The sequence below is a fragment of the Garra rufa genome, chromosome 9, assembly GCF_049309525.1.
Source record: "Garra rufa chromosome 9, GarRuf1.0, whole genome shotgun sequence".
Classification (NCBI taxonomy): domain Eukaryota; kingdom Metazoa; phylum Chordata; class Actinopteri; order Cypriniformes; family Cyprinidae; genus Garra; species Garra rufa.
Window position 1 is genome coordinate 15214511 of NC_133369.1, and position 18922 is coordinate 15233432.

Consider the following 18922-nt stretch of genomic DNA (forward strand, 5'->3'; position numbering starts at 1 on the left):
TGTGTCCTTGGTAAAAATAAACAAACAAATAAATAAATAAATAAATAAAATAAAAATAAATAGAAAACAATAAAATAAAATGAGGGAGGTTTAAAAAAGTATATGCCTCACTAAAAAAAAACAAAAAAAAAAAAAAAAACATTTTGGCTGACATGCCATTGATTTTTGTTTATTAAACTGTCCAAATTATTTAGACAGTTTTACAAAGAAAATAAAATTAGACATATGTGATTAAATTGTAAGCTTCATCTTTGGGTGAACTATGAGCTTCTTCAGAACTACTTTACTATTCAGGTCACCTAGTGGCTGGATGGGAGAACTACCTCAAAAGGTCATTTAATTCTTGGTCATTTTTCCTGAGTAAGTATGATTCAACATTCGATTTAAGCTCGGAAAACCATCAATTTTCCACTTGTAATAGACTATAAAATGAGGGCAAGTGCAACATACTACTTCTGCTGGACGAACTCGTCCAGCCACGAAGACGGGCGGAACATATCTGCTAACCTCTGCACCAGAGACTCAACTAAATTAACCCCTGTAACAAACCCTGAACAATGCAGCAAATTTCACTTTAACGCATTTGTGCATTAACACATTGGTGGACATCAAATTTACATGAGAAGCAGAATGACATTGGTCTTAGGAGAGGAAGAGGGGGGAGAGAGTCATTTACCTTGTGTGACATGAGAAACGTCTTTATAATGTCATAATAACGCAGCATGATGATTACCCACATAATATTATTCTGCCTTTATCTCATCTGCTCAGAAAATTGAAGGTCCATAAAATAAATAATGTTTGCACTGCCACTGCCTCCCTTGTAATCGGCTTACGCGCAATTTACATAAAAATTCAGAATCCAAGTCTTCCTGATTATGATGTTTAAAAGACACAGCAAATAAACAGAAACTCGAGGTCCCCATTTTGCAGTTTAGCCTTTGGCAAACACACTCTGCCTCTGGCTGATGTACACAAGCGTGTGAAAGCTCTGTGGAAGAAAGCATTACAGATGAACAAGAAAGGTTTTCAAGTTGGACCTTGATCCTGCCACCCTACCTAAAAAAAGAGGATGAGCAAATTATTTTCCTTTGTATGTGTCTAGACTGCCAAATGTTTGAATTACAATTTTTGTAATATAGAGGTTGCAGCAACTGCTTCATAGTAATTGTTCAGGGACAGTTAATAAAAAGTTTGCTGTTGATTATTTAAAAAAAGGCAGCACTTTATAATAACGTTCATTAATAAGCCATTAAGAATCATTATACAGATCAGTAAGTAGTAAAAACTTTAAACTTTAAAGTCAACACCAATTATTTCACCCTAATTATTCAACACAAACTTTCACCCGACTTATTTAAAGGAACAGTTTACCTGAAAATGAAAAATCCATAATTTACATCATTTATATTATATTATATTATATTATATTATATTATATTATATTATATTATATTATATTATTTTATTTTATTTTATTTTATTTTATTTTATTTTATTTTATACAACAATTTCTGGTCCTTAAATCTGATTGGTTGAGAGAAGTGTGATATTCTAGTGATCCACTCTAATTTTATAAATAGTACTGTTTTTGTGTCATGGAATGTAGGTTTAGGAGCTTTTTTTTAGGCGAGAATGTGCTTGTTTAGACTTTAAATATGTAGTTTGTTAATAAAGATCATGTCTTTTTTTTAATTTCCTTAGATGTTTTCAGAGATGTGAGCTCCTGGATGTCAGCGGCCATTCAGTGCTCATGAACCAGCTGAGAGCAGCTTCACCTCGGCCAGATCTTCTGGAATTTGCAGCTGGCTCTGATGTCTCTAGTGGTTAAACATGAGATATACTGTAATTTGTTTTGGATAAATCTAATGGGCAGTCTTTGGTCTCATTAATCTATTATTTGTTCCAGAATAAATAGTTTTGGCTGAGTTCAAAATCTTATCACGTTATATATATGGCAATTTAATGCTGTATATCAGAGAGCTACCTTTGTACTTTTGATTAAATTGCCTAGAACCTTTTATGATGTTTAATAATAATACTTGTACTGTATGTGGGAAACGTGTACTGAATGTTTGTGATGGTGATTTTAGTTAAAATATTCCACCATTAGATGAGTAAACATAGAAGTTATTTTTACTTTCAACAACACATTGTAAGAAGCAGTGAACAAATGGACTGAGCAGCCTTGTCATCGAAATCAATAGATGAAATATAAAGTACCCTTAATAGATGAAAGGATAGTATGACAAAGATATCGCTTTCCTCAGCGGACATTCAAACTAATGCGAATATGAGATTAAGCTGAAGAATGAATGCTGTATCAGATGCAGGTAACCACACTCGCTCAGTCCATCTCTCGTAATACTCTACATAATACATTGAGCTTTAAATGCAGTAATGCAATAAGCTTTTAAAAAAGCAATTCAGCATTCTTTTGTTACTAGTTCTAAAGTGACGTTTTCAAATTAGTAACGGAGGTCTAATCTCAAACTGAGATTGGAATCCAAGGTGGAAGGAAGTACTTTGCACAAAAGAGTGTTGTTAAAGACAACATGCCTAAAAGCACCACAGTATCTCCATGGCTTAATCACCGTAACATAGTACTGTAACAGTGGGGCAGCATTATAAGCAGCAACTTTGGCTACTTGCCACATTCCAGCTCAAAGAGAATAATGCTCCTATACTAAGCTCTCCACAAAGTCTCTCTTCACATACATATTCATTCCACTTCAGCTCCAATATTACAGACAGGCCTATGTGGCAGTCATCACCACCAGCTAAACTCCATTCATCACCATTACCTAAATTACACTGCATGATTGATTTGCATTGCTGTGCCTGATCACAGCATGACATAGCACTGATCAGCTGCTTTCTGCATTCATTACACAAACCTGACAAACTTTCAACAAGTTCTTATCACTATAGGCATATTTTGATTCCTGCACCAATTTTAAACAACGAGACAGTGGAAAATGCACCACTGCTGCAAAAATTCAAGGTAAATAGATTTGACATCTTCTGGAGAAAATGTGAGTGATGCTTTATCATGCAAAAATGTTGTCAGAGCATTGCCATGTGGTTGTTAAGGTGTTTAAAGTTGTTTTTAAAGGAACAGTTTAACCAAAAATTTAAATATGGTGACTCAAACCATCCAAGGTTAGTTTGTTTCTTCACGGATAAATTTAGCATTTCATCACTTGTCCAATGAATCCTCTGTAGTGAATGGGTGCCGTCAGAATGAGAGTTCAAATAGCTGATCATCACATCACAATATAATCCACAAAATGTGTTTGTACTAAACAAATCCACCATTAATACATTTTTAATTCAGTCTTCTACTGTATCTATGACAAAAAAGCAATCTTGTCTGAATCAGGGGAGAAATATGCATAAATCAAGCACCGTTTACAAGTGGAAACAGTCCAAAACAGTTCTAAACAAATATGTTAGTGGATTTTGATGTGAAACGACAACGGTGGATGGAGTTTTTCACTGGAAGAAGAGTTTATCGACTCCCATTTTGTCCATGAACTGACAGTTTGAATATGTTAATAGATGGACTGCAGTCATATGGCTTACTTGTGATGTTTTTATCAGCTGTTTGGACTCTAATTCTGAAGGCAACCATTCACTGCGGAGGATCCTGGTTGTTGCCAAGTCAAAATAGCATATAATGGTCTCCAAAAATGGCTCGGATTCCCCCTTCACTGTAAGTCAATTTTTGGTCCATTTTATAATCTACCAGGTGAAAATCAAAAGCCTGACACCAAGTAAAGTAACAGCACATCTCTCCTAAACAAACTGCAAGATTTGAGGTATCATCAAGTCCCGAGCAGTGATACTAATAAATTGAATTTCATTTGGTCCCCTTAGATCACGCTTTGGCTCTATTATGTTTTCGTGTGTATGTGTGGGAGGGAGGGTTATGGAGGGTATGTTGAAGCAGTGAATCTGCTCTGGGCACACAAATAAGCCGTCTGGTCTGCATGGATTCAGTGCAATCCGGACAGCATGCAGCTTATGTAGAAGCAGATAGCAAATAATAATCCAACACCCCGCTCACTGTCACACTCTACAGGCCACGAGATCATCCAACTGACATAAATACAGCCTTACACAGCCCACACGCACACACACACACACACACACACACACGCACGCACGCACGCACGCACGCACGCACTCACTCACTCACTCACTCACTCACAAAGACATTTTTCTGCACACCAGATATGAGTTATGTGTAAGCAATAATCTGTGAAAAATGCAAATACATTTGTTGCATAACAGTGGTTATGCTATTGTTTTTTTTTTACTAGATTACTATGTCCATTCTAATACACATGTGTTAGCTTGTATTATGGTCTAGGATTTTTATTTTTATTTTTTTTTTATCATGTCTCATCTCAGGAAGGGCAGTGAATCGCAACCTTTTCTTTAAAGCAGACTATTTACTAGTCATGCTTCCACACACCATAAAAAGCACTTCTTTTTTGTGTTTGTTTTATACACACATCCTCTTATAGACTCAAGCCCTCATTAATCATAAAAAATAATATATTTTAAAATGTTCAATTCAGCAAGGATGCATTAAATTTATCAAACGTGGAAAAAAAATTAACTTCAATGTTTATTTTTTAATGTTCTTTATGAGAATATTGCCATAGTAAATAGTCTTTATGAGTCAATCATTGAGTCACTCAGACTGATTAATTCGAAACTTCTCATTAATTCGAGAACAAAACAATTGACTATATTTATGAGTGAGTCATTGAGTCTTTTGTTTAAATGATTCATATCAGGGGCGTTTTCTCTGAGGAGGCAATGGAGATGGTGTCACCTCAAAATATTGGATGAGAAAAAATTAGCAAAATATAACATTAAAATATAAAAAAATCACTAATTTTTCTAAAGAAACATTCTCCAACAGCGACACCAGCAGGTAAAGTTACAGCGGGAGTCCGTGTCTCTCTGGGGGGTGATTGAGAATGAATGGAGGAAAATCACGGAGTGGAGGCAATCAGGGTTGCCAGGTTTTCACAACAAAACCCACCTACCGAATTGCTACTCAAAACTAGCCTATTTAGAGGGGGTCCTGAGTTTCATTTAGCAGGGTTCCCCTGGTAAAATTCACATTCCAGGGGGTAAATATTACATCATTGAGGTTGCTTTAACCCGCAGATATGAAAAAAGTAGCCCAATTTTTAAATATAAAAACCATGGACTTGGCAACACTGGAGAGCAACGCCTCCATCGCGATATGATCAGTCTGAATGAACAATATAATGGCATTAATGGGAAGACTAATTTAAAAAAGAAAGTAAACTCACACACTTAGATATAACCACTTTGTTACCTCAAAATACAACTTAAAATGGCCTGAAAACATGATCTGTGTGAGTAATCAGCATGGTGAAATTTAAAGTAAATTGCCATGTCTGTAACCAATATTTACCGAGCTTTGATGACCGATGAATCCAAAAATTCAAAAATATTTAAAAATGACCCTTTTATAAAGAATAGCTGAACAAAAGTTCACAAATACAACATATTGTTTAAATTGTACTGCCTTGAGTTATTATTTTAGAATAAATGTAAAATGTTTAAAAACAATAACTTGATCAGATTTATACTTGGGTTTAATAAATAGAATACTGATTACAATGTTAATGTAAAAATATAAAATAGAATTGTTTTTTTTCACTCTCTTTTTATTATAATGTGAACGCTCATGTGAGTTTTAGAAATATTTGTACTGTGGAACAAAAAATAAACTACAAAAATAACTACAAATATTGTGTCTGCATATGTTAGTCAATTATAAACGTTGTTTAATTATGAATGCAGTAATAACTGTAAAAGACTTAGCACTAAATAAAATAAACTTAACTAAGGTTCACTGAATTAAGAGCACCCAGTAAAACACTTTTATACATCACAAAATGGGCTTGTAATGGACAGAGTGAGAAAATTAGTAATGGTAAATGAAGTCTGGAGTCTTGTGTATTATGGTGTGAACTCTGTTCAGTGTCTGTTAGTTTGAGTTTAGAGTTTGGAGCAGCAGCATGGTAATGAACAATCATGTTCCATCGTGCTCCATTGAACTCTGATGGGGCTGATACAACATCATTCTTGTCACTTACAGACCTTCCATGAGCAGGGAGGAACTGCTTTTGGCTTGATGGATTATAGATTCAATTTATTTCCTGCGTTCGGTTAACTGACATTTTGGTCCATGGAATGAAAATGACTTGCTATTTTTAATTGACTTGTGTGTGTAATGTTCAACAGTGTAGGTTTATGAGAGATGTGCAGAAGGAAACGGGGTAGCGCCCTAAGCCTGGCGCTTCCCTCCTCCCCTCAGGGTGGGCGGCAGCGGGACCGGCGAAGTGCTAAATTGCTCTGCGTGAGTTTGGTCACGGCTGAGCTCTCCTTGAGATAATGAAATGACAATTAATCCAAAAGCTGTTGCTACTCACTCATTTACTCCCTTGTGCTCTTTTAAGTGGAGGAAGGAAGAGGCGAGAAAACTACGGCCAAGAGAGGAATGCTAAAGCACTGGTTTGGGACATTCATTTGCCTTGCCACACACAAACTCACATGGAATCGGTGGACTGGTAGAAACACAAACGCAGTGTGGGTAAGCACACGTGCATAATCACTTATTATTAGCCTTTGCTTTGCTTTGCATGTGAATGCCAGAGAGAAACTATGTAAAAGGCCACATCTAAACACCAACTGCTCTAATCAGACAAAGGTCAAAGTATGAGAAGCACACATGCCCTGACAACAACAGTTGATTATTTAAGTGTCTTACACCTGTAAGGTTGAACAACAGAACTAAAAGGTAAATGGTACTGAGGGGAAATGATTTTTAAAAAGCCTAGGAGAAGTGAAAAACTCAATGAGGTGAAGCTGGGTGAAGCTTTTGTGTGAAGGTTCAGAGAGGGGGGATTTTTCATTATACCAATGACATTTTTTGTCAATATATTATTAAAGATAGCAAGAGGATATCATAAATTTGTTTTTAACCAGTTGTTGTGTTTGACATCAGATTGGTTATTAGAAAATCCCTTTTCCATTTCTTATGTGACAAAATTAAGACTTAATAACCACATTTAATAACTAATATAGTGTACACCCTAAGTAATAACAGCAGTATGTTGTTTAACCATGCAAAGCCACATGTGCTATTCATGAGTTTATGTTTTTGTCTGTTTGAAAGGACCATACAAAGTTGTGTATCTTGTATTAGAGAGGTTAAAATTAGGTGCTTTAAGTACAATTCTCTCAAAGTGACCTCTGGATGTTCAACATGGCATCCCATGGCAAAGAACTCTCTGAGGATTTCAGAATTAGAATCGTTGCTCTCCACAAAGATGACCAAGGCTATTAGAGGTTCAGTAACACCCTGAAACCGAGTTACACTACAGTGGTCAGGGTCATACAGAGGTTTGCCAGGATGGGTTCCATTCAGAACAGGCCTTGCAAGAGTCGATCAACAAAGTTGAAGCACTTGTTCTGTGTGTCAGGTGCAGAACCTGGCTTCACAAAACAGATGCATGAGTGCTGCCAGCATTGCTTTATAGGTTGCAAAATTAGAAGGTCAGCTTGTCAGTGCTCAGACCATATGCCGCACACTGCAACAAGTAGGTTTGCATAGGCATAGTCCCAGAAGGAAGCCTCATCTAAAGCTGGCTCACAGGAAAGCCCACAAACAGTTTGCTGAAGACAACCTGTCCAAGAGCATGAATTACTGGAACCATGTCCTGTGGTCTGATACGACTATAAGATGAACTTGTTAGGCTCAGATGGTGTCCAGCATGTGTGTTTAATTATTAAAGCCTAATTTTCATACAGTTACTTGCAGATTATTATGTAATGACTTTGACATTTTGACAATTTTAACATCTTGCGTAGTGTGCAATTTGAAAACTGATACTTTTGAATGCTGGCACACATATACAGCTTTATATATGCACAAGTTTTCAAAATCAGTAGGTTTGCTCAGTAGCTCACATGATACGGTGTTGCATTTGAGTGATGAAGAGTTCCGGTGCGAACCACGTGAAACTAAGGTTAGACAAAATAGCTCAAATCCGCATAAGGAAGTTAAAATAGCATGGCTGCATTAGCAAATGCATTTTTATATCACTTTGCATTTAACACTATTGGTTAGGTTTAGAGTTGGGTTTGGTGTAGGGGATATTTTCAACACGATAGAGCATTAACCTTTAGCAATACCCACTGGATATTTGAATTCTCAACAGCTGCAAAACCTCAGCAGCATAATAAAAATGTGCCACGGTCACGTACTGATCGTGTGTTTTAGCCCCACTCTCTGGATATTTCACTTTGATGGTATGTTATTATGGTGTTGCAGCAATGTATATAGAGGCACATATTTTCATAAGCCTGGGTTGATCTCTTAGGTGACAAAATTAAGATAAAAATAGCCTAAAATTGTTCAATGAGCAATAAAAGGTGGCAACAGAAAAGGCAAAGTATTTTACTGCACATTTAATAACTAATTTGTCATCTGTTAAAGTTGAGCTTGACACTAGCAATGCCAAGAACATGGGTTTGAAAAAAATACAAAGTTCTGTCATGAAACTCTAGATGGCGCAGGTTAATAGATTCTAGCACATGTTCTAATGACATCATCATTAACATGGCACAGCTGATTGGTTCTTTTTACATCAGCAGCCAATAAGCTTGCTGCTCAGCATTCTGTCACAGAGAGGATCAGAGACGTGCGGATCCAATTGCAGCATTTATTTAGAATCGTCAACAGGCCAGAATAATCACCAGAAAACAGGAACAACGTAGGTAATCCGGGAAACAGTTCAATAGACAGGCAATGGTCGCAATGGCAGGTAGCAGGAATCGTCAACGGGGTACACAGTCCAGAGTCATACACAGAGAATCCAACACAGAGATAAATGCTTAGAATTACGACCATAGGAACAATAAGACTTCGCAAGGTGGCTGTGTGTGTGAGTGGCTTAAATGCATGTGGGTAAATGATAAACAGGTGTATGCAGCAATCAGTTCAGTGGGAAACGAGGAGCAGCTGTGTGCAGTGATTGGTGCAGTGGCTTATGGGGATTGAAGTCCAGAATGTGTGTGCAAGAGTTCATGATGAGATAGACCAGATACGTGACAGAGCCCCTCCCCAAGGAGCGGCTTCCAGACGCTCTAACCACATAATACAACCTGGAGGGTGGTGGAGCGGAGGCGGAACAGGGGGAGGGATGGAGGGCCAGGTCCATGTAGGGGTACTGGAACCACGAACTGAGGCGGAGCCGACGGAGGGAGAAGCCATGGTGGGGGAATGGTTGGCTCCTGCATGGGGCCGACCGACGGAGGTGGAGCCGGTGGAGCCCGAGGCGGAACCGGAGAGTCGATGGTCCTAGGTGACACCGAGGATCCGGAGGGCCAAGGCGGAGCCCAAGGCTCTGGCGACCCCGGCGGAGATGGAGGTCCGGAGGTACGCAGCGGAGCGGGAGTGACAGAGGATCGAGGCTGTGCCCACGGGAGGGAGGAGGTCCACAGAGCCGGCAGGACGGAGTGACGAGGCGCAGCCGGAGGAGTAGAGTCCAGAGGCGAAGGTGGGGCGACGACTGACCGGGGCGGAGCCGGAGAGACGATGGAGCCCGGAGGAGCTGGTGGGCCGATGGCCGACAACGGAGACGAGGGAGCACAGAGCCGGGGTGGAGCCGCAGGGTCGGAGGACCGAGGTGGAGTCCAGGACTCTGAGACTGGAGGTGATGGTGAGGGATCCTTCAGTCTGGACACCGATGGAGACTGGCAGTCCCACGGCAAGTCCTCTGCACCGAAGGTGGGATGTGGGTGAGCAGAGGGACTGTCAGGAGACAGAGGTGGCGGGACTGGAGCAGCAGGGAGGGTGGGTGGGAACAGTCCATGCATGAGCTCCGTGACCAGAACCAGGCAGACAGGAATCTCAGGACGACTGGATGGAACCAGCGGAGTCTCTGGAAGGCTGGGCGGAACCAGCGGAGGCTCTGGAAGGCTGGGCTGAACCAGCGGAGTCTCTGGAAGGCAGGGCTGAACCAGCGGAGGCTCTGGAAGGCAGGGCTGAACCAGCGGAGTCTCTGGAAGGCTGGGCGGAACCAGCGGAGTCTCTGGAAGGCTGGGCGGAACCAGCGGAGTCTCTGGAAGGCTGGGCGGAACCAGCGGAGTCTCTGGAAGGCTGGGCGGAACCAGCGGAGTCTCTGGAAGGCTGGGCGGAACCAGCGGAGTCTCTGGAAGGCTGGGCGGAACCAGCGGAGTCTCTGGAAGGCAGGGCTGAACCAGCGGAGTTTCTGGAAGGCAGGGCTGAACCAGCGGAGTCTCTGGAAGGCTGGGCGGAACCAGCGGAGTCTCTGGAAGGCTGGGCGGAACCAGCGGAGTCTCTGGAAGGCTGGGCTGAACCAGCGGAGTCTCTGGAAGGCTGGGCTGAGGAGCGGGCTCTGGACGACACTCTTGTGAAGCGGGCTCTGGACGACGCTCTTGAGGAGCGGGCTCTGGAGAACTGGACGACCCCAGCGGAGATTCAGGAGGGCTGGGCGTCTCCAGCGGAGATTCTGGAAGAGCAGGCTCTGGGCGAGCGGTCACAGGAGGGCGCTCTGGCGGCGGAGACTGTGAGAAGGCGGTTGCCATCTTGTGCTGTGGCTCTACCTCACCCACCGTAAACGGAGAGCCACACAACAAAAGAGCCAGATCCATGTAGTGATGCAGAGTCCAGCCAAGTTCAAAATTTGGCATGTTGGAAGCCAATGGCTCTGAGAGTCCTCCACGAAAGAAAATCATGAGGCACGTCTCATCCATCGAAGACAGATTTGCCAAATTAATGAAAGCCATGACATAATCCTCAATTGTCTGCTCCCCCTGCTTGAGAAGCATGATCTGTACCGTGGAGTTCGTGCTGGAACCGGATGACATACTTGCTGCTGGATCCTTGTAATGGCGAAGTCTTCTGTCACAGAGAGGATCAGAGACGTGCGGATCCAATTGCAGCATTTATTTAGAATCGTCAACAGGCCAGAATAATCACCAGAAAACAGGAACAACGTAGGTAATCCGGGAAACAGTTCAATAGACAGGCAATGGTCGCAATGGCAGGTAGCAGGAATCGTCAACGGGGTACACAGTCCAGAGTCATACACAGAGAATCCAACACAGAGATAAATGCTTAGAATTACGACCATAGGAACAATAAGACTTCGCAAGGTGGCTGTGTGTGTGAGTGGCTTAAATGCATGTGGGTAAATGATAAACAGGTGTATGCAGCAATCAGTTCAGTGGGAAACGAGGAGCAGCTGTGTGCAGTGATTGGTGCAGTGGCTTATGGGGATTGAAGTCCAGAATGTGTGTGCAAGAGTTCATGATGAGATAGACCAGATACGTGACACATTCATACTTGGATAGTGCTTGCTGTAGCAGTTGTAGCAAGCTTCAGAAATCCTCCACCTTCCCCAGCTCCACCTGTATAGATCTGCTATGGGGTGATTTCATGTATGCTATTTGCAGGGGTTATTTTATATATGTTATAATTGAAGAAGCATTTCTGGCATGCTGTGGATGTATTGTGGATGGTAAAGATTTGGAAAAAATCCACCGTGTCAATGACGACATGCAGGGTAAACAAAGGTGTACTACAGCCATTTTGTTTCTACACACTCAATACTTAATACTCAAACAGAGCTTGTGAACAATCAATAACAAATTTTAATTTTCAAATAGGTTTATGGTCTACCCGTCAGGTAATTGGTGAAGGGTGATTACTGAAGTGAGTAGCTAATGAATGACAGCATGTTGAAAATCTCACTGTGTGATGTCGACTGAAACTAATAAACAAACCTGGTACAATAATTGTGTTCATAGAGTGTTACATAGAGACTCTTTTTACATACCAAACTGATTTTTGTGTAACTTTATGCAGCTATCAAAGCAATAGCTTTCCAAGAAGTTAATAGCATACCTGATAATGACTGGCTTTTGCAAGCTCCTGATTGGCTGATTCCACATGTGATGAGGTGGTCTGAATGTAGTCTTCAATGCTGTCTGCGAAGAGAGAAAACAAGCTTTGTTATTGTTGTTGTCATTATGTTTTGATGTACAAATGTTACAATGCGTTCAGGATGTTCTGTCAGACTATTTCCAAATGATTTTCAGCCCATGCACATGAAACCGTAAACTTAATGAGAGAATGTGTGACGCACTCATACATGTGTACAAAAAAGAAGAATGTCCAAGCACACTGTGTACCAGAGCACCTTTATAAACATACTCAGTCTCTCATTCATGTTTTCTTTCCCAGGGAGAAAGAGAAGTGCCCAACGTCAATGCTGCCAAAAACTAAGGCTGCACTGAATTTTGTGGTTCCCTATACACCATCATCACAAAAGACCATATTGAAAAGAAGAGTTTGGCCAAAAATGAAATTTCTGTTATTATTTATTCACCCTCATATTGTTCCAAAACTACAAGCTATTATTTTTCCTGCAGTGATGCCAAACAACAACATCATTCATAGTGACTAGGGACTGTTAAGGGCCACAAAAAAATTAATATTTGTATAAAAAGACAAATTTAAAAAATAAATAAAAAAAGAGCCATATAATTTTGTGTGAGCCCAAATGTAAGTCATTATTCACTGATAATCTTGCCCATGTTCATGCCTGGAATAAATAAATAAATATTTTTGAATTCAATTACTACAACAGAATTAAAAACAGAAAATGGTTTAGTGTCGTATGAGCATTAGTAAATAATAATTATAATTAGATGTTCTTCATTACAATAATTAGCCTTTTATAATCAGGACACACTTGTGGCAAATTAATTTTTAAGATTAAATTCTACATTGTTTTGAAAAGCATTTACCGCATTATTGGTCCATGAAATGATTTTTACAAAAAAAAAAAAAAAAGTACTTTAATAATATTTTAATGATTATAGTATGACCGTATGTGTATTAGGCAATATGTAGTATAAAAGCATAAACAAATACTTGTGGCATCTCTCACGATACAGAGAGAAACTTAGCTAATATTCGACTCAAGAAATGCATCACAAAAAGACATTTTCCACAGAGAATTGTGCTTAGAAAAACGCATACTGTATGATAATCAGCCAGAAACACACAAAGCCTTGGTTATGTCCTTGCTTCCTTAATTCGCACGAAAGTCAGACAATTATTAACTTTGAATAATCCAAATGAGTTGTCTTGTTCCAATGCACATGTACTTATACTAGCAAGTGAGAGCATTGATTCAAATGCAAAGTCAATTCCCTTCCCAATTAAAAACAAATGTGCGGTTCACCACACAGGAGAGCAGAACGAAAGCAGAAGCGGGAGAGTTACAGCGGGGTTAAAGTAGGGCAGGCTCAGCTGAGGGGAACACTGTAGACCTCACCTCCGCCTAGCTGAAGGAACTAATGAGGTTTTGTTTATCTTTCTCTGATTTGATTTGGTGCTGGTCTCCGTCGTTGCCGTGAGATGTGGAAGGGGAGGGTTTGCATGGAAAGAGGCTGGAAACCTGTGTGGGAAGGTGTATTTGTCTATGCTTTTTCTATAGATATTTTTTTATTCGTCAGAATTCTATTACAGTAGACTTCTGAAGGATTAACAAGAGCTCCAACATGCTATCAACTTGTAATTTTTCAGCCCACCTTCCTGGCTTGGATTCATCTTAACCCCATGTTTCTTTCTATTTCTGGTAACAGCTAAATTGCCTTTTTTAAATGAGCTGGGTGGAGCGCAGTTTCTCCCCCTGTATAATTAAACCTGTAGGAGCTGTTGTCCACATCATAGTTTCCCGTTTAGTTCTTGTTATCACAAGCCTGTTCTCAGGTGGAGGTGCTTGAACAACAAGATTCATTGAGCCACAAAAGTGAAACATAGCAAGAATATGGTTCCGAGTGCTGCAGACGGGAACAAACAAACCAAAGTTTACACAAAGCAATATCTGAAAGCATGTGTGGGCCGCACAATATTCAGGAAGTGCTGGGTATCTACTCCAGTGACCAATATAACCCTCCCAGCATGAACATTTCTTCTGTCTCCATCTAAGATTACTGACCTGTCATCTACTACCAATATAGGCTCCGAGAATCTGGGTGGAAATGAGAAATGGCTCATTTAGAAACACTGAAGGGAGATGACACATCATACGGAGACTTATCAATCAATATTTCAATAGCGAAACTGAAAAGAAGGCTCTGTGCTTGATGAATCATCAGCCATGTCTGCTAAACACACCCTGCAGGGTAACCAACCTCTTATTAGTGTCACTTGTGTCAAAAAGACATTCTAAATGGATTTTTATCAAAGCTATTGAGCAATGTCATTCTAAAAGTCGCCTCACTGTTTACTGTCTCCACAAGCAGCTTTTTTATACAGCAGCATCCCGACTGAAATGGAAGTTCATAAGCGAATGATTTGAAACGCTTTTCATAGCAACGCTATAAACTGTCACTCACGTACATGGCACAAATGACTTCGCACAAGAGATTCAGTTGATTTCAATAGAGCTCCATGGTGGCCACCCATTTTTTTTTTTAACAGCCTTGGAAGGACTCTTCCCATTCATTTCCATAGAGATTTCAAAATATTCTGCTAAAAAGAGTGTTAAGCTGGGAACCATACCAACCAACTTCAAGAGGAAAAACATTTTAGAAATTAATTTTAAGACTTATCTGAGAAATCAGACAATACAAGACTGGGTACTTAAATTATTTTAGGGAGGGAATGAATTTCATGTCCCGTGGATATTTGCAAATTACAACTGGCTGCCTCTTTATTCAAAATAATGGCTAGTGGATCTCTTCCAGGAGAATCTGGTAAAATTTAACACAATAATAAAAAAAAGTTAAAAATCACACTTATTTATGGATTCTACAGCACCATATTTAATTGCTTAACATGTGATAGTAGGTTTGTCTCAAAGAGTTTATGCATTATTGCTGAAAATCAATATATACATAATGACTGTTGCACAATTTAGTGCTGATGTTACCAACACTAGGTTAAAGTCCCCCTGTAGTCAAACATTTTATCCCTTAAAACTAATCTTTGATCATGAAAATTACATATTTAAATGTTTTCTTGTGAAAATAATTTTCTCATGCCTTAAAACAGCTTGAATGTAACTCTACCCCCTTGCCCCATTTACTATATGCAGATCTATGAAGATGCAAATGAGCCCCGCCTCCACTCACTCACACCAGCCAGAGCCTCCTGACCCATCCACTAACTGAACTTAACTGTTGTAAATGCGATATAATGGCAATACACGGATAATGACTGATAAAACTATGTTTTTACTAGAGGACAACTACAGTGGATACAGTAACATTCGTTAAAGTTACTTGATGATGTTGTGTCCTCAAAATGCCTCGAAGGCTCGAATGCAGCCTAGATAGTGAGCATATGTGTCTGAAGTGCAGACGTCAATGCGGGAGAGGTGCTTCTGACTCCGGGCAACTTTTACACTGTTGCCGCGGGTTATTATTCAAGTTAGCGGCTATCGGTTTTGCTCTATTTAATTTTTGGTTTTGTGCTGGTAATCCTATTGGTCTTTTTTGCATGCTTAGGATATCTATCCATTGACATGATTGGTTATTGAATTTTGTGACATAGCAAAAAAAGGGCTGTTTCAAACCGCATTTCTAGGACAGCCTTTGGGAAACCACAGTTTTAAGAAAATACTAAGCAATGGTGTTGATTAATGGATTGGCACATGGTTTGTCTAAAAGCATATTAAAAACACCACATAGACAAATAAACAACATAAAATTTGTTTTTTGCAGTTTAGTTGTTTCAATTTTTTTAAGTTGACACAACTTGCAAGGTCTGAATTGGTTCATTCAGCTTAACATTTTAAGTTTTCACCATCTCATCTAGTTCGTAAAGCCCAAAGTATACTTTATTTTTTACACATACATGAGGGACAGCGTACAGTGGGCTTCATTCATGAAACTTGCATAGATATATAAATTCTTAGTAACTTACGCGTAAAACAGACCTTCCTGAAAACTCTCCTCTGGATTCACAAATGATTTGTAAACTTACAATGTGATAGTTAAACCTGTATGTTAATGAATTCTAATCATTCAAAAATAGGGCGCTCGTGCATGCTTATTTACAATTAGCATAATCCCCGCCTATGAATTATGGCTACGCAAATTGTGTGCCCAGGAAGGCAGTGGAATATTCTGATCTACTTTCTCAGGTTTGGCTCCAGTTTATTGCATAAATGTAAAAAAAAGACTAATATGCCATATTCCTAACAATAAATATTCAATAACATGTGCCCACCAAAGAGTTTTTAGCCAGCTGAAAAGAGTCAGGCACTTTTTTAAACGACTAGCTGGTGGCGCTGGAGAACGCTTTGGTGGCACAGTATTTTTCCAGCTTAGACAGTCTGGTTGCTATGATTTGGAATGTTGGCAAATACATGTATTACCAGTATCTAATTTTTAGTTGGTTGGTATTGGTCCCGCCCCACCTCTATTTACAGCTGGGTAAGTAGTGAGCGATGAGCACTTCATTATGTGTTTTCAAAACAAAACACAATAAACGTTGCCTAAAGCCTCCACAGTATGTGGTTCCACAGTATTTTCCATATAAATATTATAATAAATCTTCTCCAATGCAGTAATGAGCTGAACTTATCTAGAAAACGATAAAAAATAAAGTGTGGTATGTATTATTTGAGCCTAGTGCTGCATTAGAGACCATTCAAACAGAACATGAGACAGAGTGCAACAGACAACTGTATGGATTTAGAATGGTGGGAAATTAAAAAAAAAAAAACTTTAAACTTCACAGCATCAGCCACTAAGTCAGATACATTACACATAGATGAAAAATTTGGGAAAAAAACAAAAACAAGATAACTACTCGAACTGTCCCCTTTAATCACTTTATAAGCAAAACGAATCAGTGCAATGAGCAAATGAACAGCCTTTAGAAAGGCTAAACTTTTCTAAAAGTTTCTTGTCACAGTGTGTTCTGGGATTGTATTATTATCCACAAAGTACATGTTTTCTTATACACCAACATAATTTTGCTACATATTGTTTGAAGCTGGCTTCAAATCAGGATAATGCTCAAAAACATTGCCTAGCTAAGCAGATTTTGCAATGTAAGCTAAATTTTAGAACAGAACTATAGTGTTTGGTTTCATTTTTAATTCACTAACTAAACAAAATGTCTTGAAGTTGATAAAAGATGCACAGTTAACCATAATGCATTGCTAGCTCAGCTGTAGAGATGAAGCGTGTATCATGGAGATCCAAAAAGGCCATACTGTTTGTGCTTTAAACTGAATCACACCAGCTCTTGTTTCTCTTTTAATTCAGCTTTTTATATGCAGAGTCCTGCTCTGTGTAATATAACCTTATCGACTGCCAAACATGGGCAAACAGCCTCTGAAAACATAATACAATAGCTGTTGCTTTTTAATTTCCATCATCCTCAATTTATTTAAGAATTACAGGGACATACTTTATAATGACTCTAAATGAACAGGCTCGACAAGCTTTTATCTAGAGACTCCTCAGTTGGTCACTACTGACTCGAATGCACGCACGTGCGCACGGTGAATACTCCTGAAAACATTAGGCTAGAAATAATTAAAGAATCAACCAATTAGGGAGGCACAAAGCTGAGCCGTAAAACAAACACCCAATTAGTTTGAAACATAATTTAGCATTTGTAGCCACAGAATCACATCACCTCTTTACGGAATTAATAAAGGCACTATGTACACAGATAACCTTAAGTATTGCTAAATAAACAGGCATCAGTGCTAGACAGCTGTGGCACATAATACAAGAACTATATATATATATATATATATATATATATATATATAGTGCTTATATAGTCACAGGCTTGAGTGTCTTTAGCTCCTTACCTTAGCTCACACTGGACAAAATGCATGCCTCAGATTCGATCGTAACCCTGGCAAAATTTTCAGGTATTTTGGAAAAACCTACTTCTGCAAACTAGTCCTAGGTTTTTCGCTCCAATCGGAACCAATTGGAACCAAACCAGTGCAGAAAGATTCTCTGGAAAGTGATGATCAACAATTATCAAAAAATAAAAAGTTGAACTTTCGACTCACCGTCATACAGGGATGCTGAAATGTTTGAAAGGGACAGGGCCACTTTTAGTAAAATGCCTATAACAACTGAACAAAATCAGATATCATCACCACACTCAGAACACAAGTCAGAACACAAGTCTCTATAAGTATATTTGCATATCTCAAAAACACATGGCCACCATTGGCCAAGGAAGTTTGAGCACCTCTTAGACAAGATTAACTGATGCCGATCGGGACGAAACTTGGTGGGCCTGTTTGACTCATATCACCTTTTTAAAGAGCGCCAACAATTGTACATTATGCAGTTTTTCGCACATACAATTGATATTGGTATTTAATGATACAACTCCTTATTACACTCATTGCCTCTAGAACCACTGGTGTCAATCAAACTGTTTGTTAAATGATTGAGAAGATGTAAAAAACCTACTTTTGCAAACTCGTCCAAGGTTTTTCACTCAATCTGGGAAAAAAACAACAAAAAACAACAACAACAAAAAAAAAAAAAAACACTGCAATTCTCTGGACTCCCCAGGTCAATAATTTTCTTTTTAATTTTTTTTTTTTATATTTACCCTTGGGGTAAATAACGGACTCGTTTAGAAAAGGGACCTGCAAATTTACCCAAAATCCTCTAAAGCCTAAAATAAAACTCAAAACTTCACGAAACCTGGTGAACACATGCTAAACAAGCATGCAAAGTTTTAAGGAGATCGTACCACAGCTGGTGCTATAACAGTCATAAACATTAAAAACATAATATTTCTACACTGTAAAAAGTTTTCACCAGATTCAAC

At 39.3% G+C, this 18922-nt stretch overlaps 1 protein-coding gene across 1 annotated transcript in view; it reads right to left on the bottom strand.

The window, feature by feature from the left end:
• LOC141343410 (t-SNARE domain-containing protein 1-like) overlaps nt 1–18922 on the bottom strand; it is a 57229-nt gene that overhangs the window by 26655 nt on the left and 11652 nt on the right. The window contains exon 2 of the mRNA XM_073848010.1: nt 11990–12072. Coding sequence (XP_073704111.1) covers nt 11990–12072 — 83 coding nt within the window. The remainder of the gene's footprint in view (nt 1–11989; nt 12073–18922) is intronic.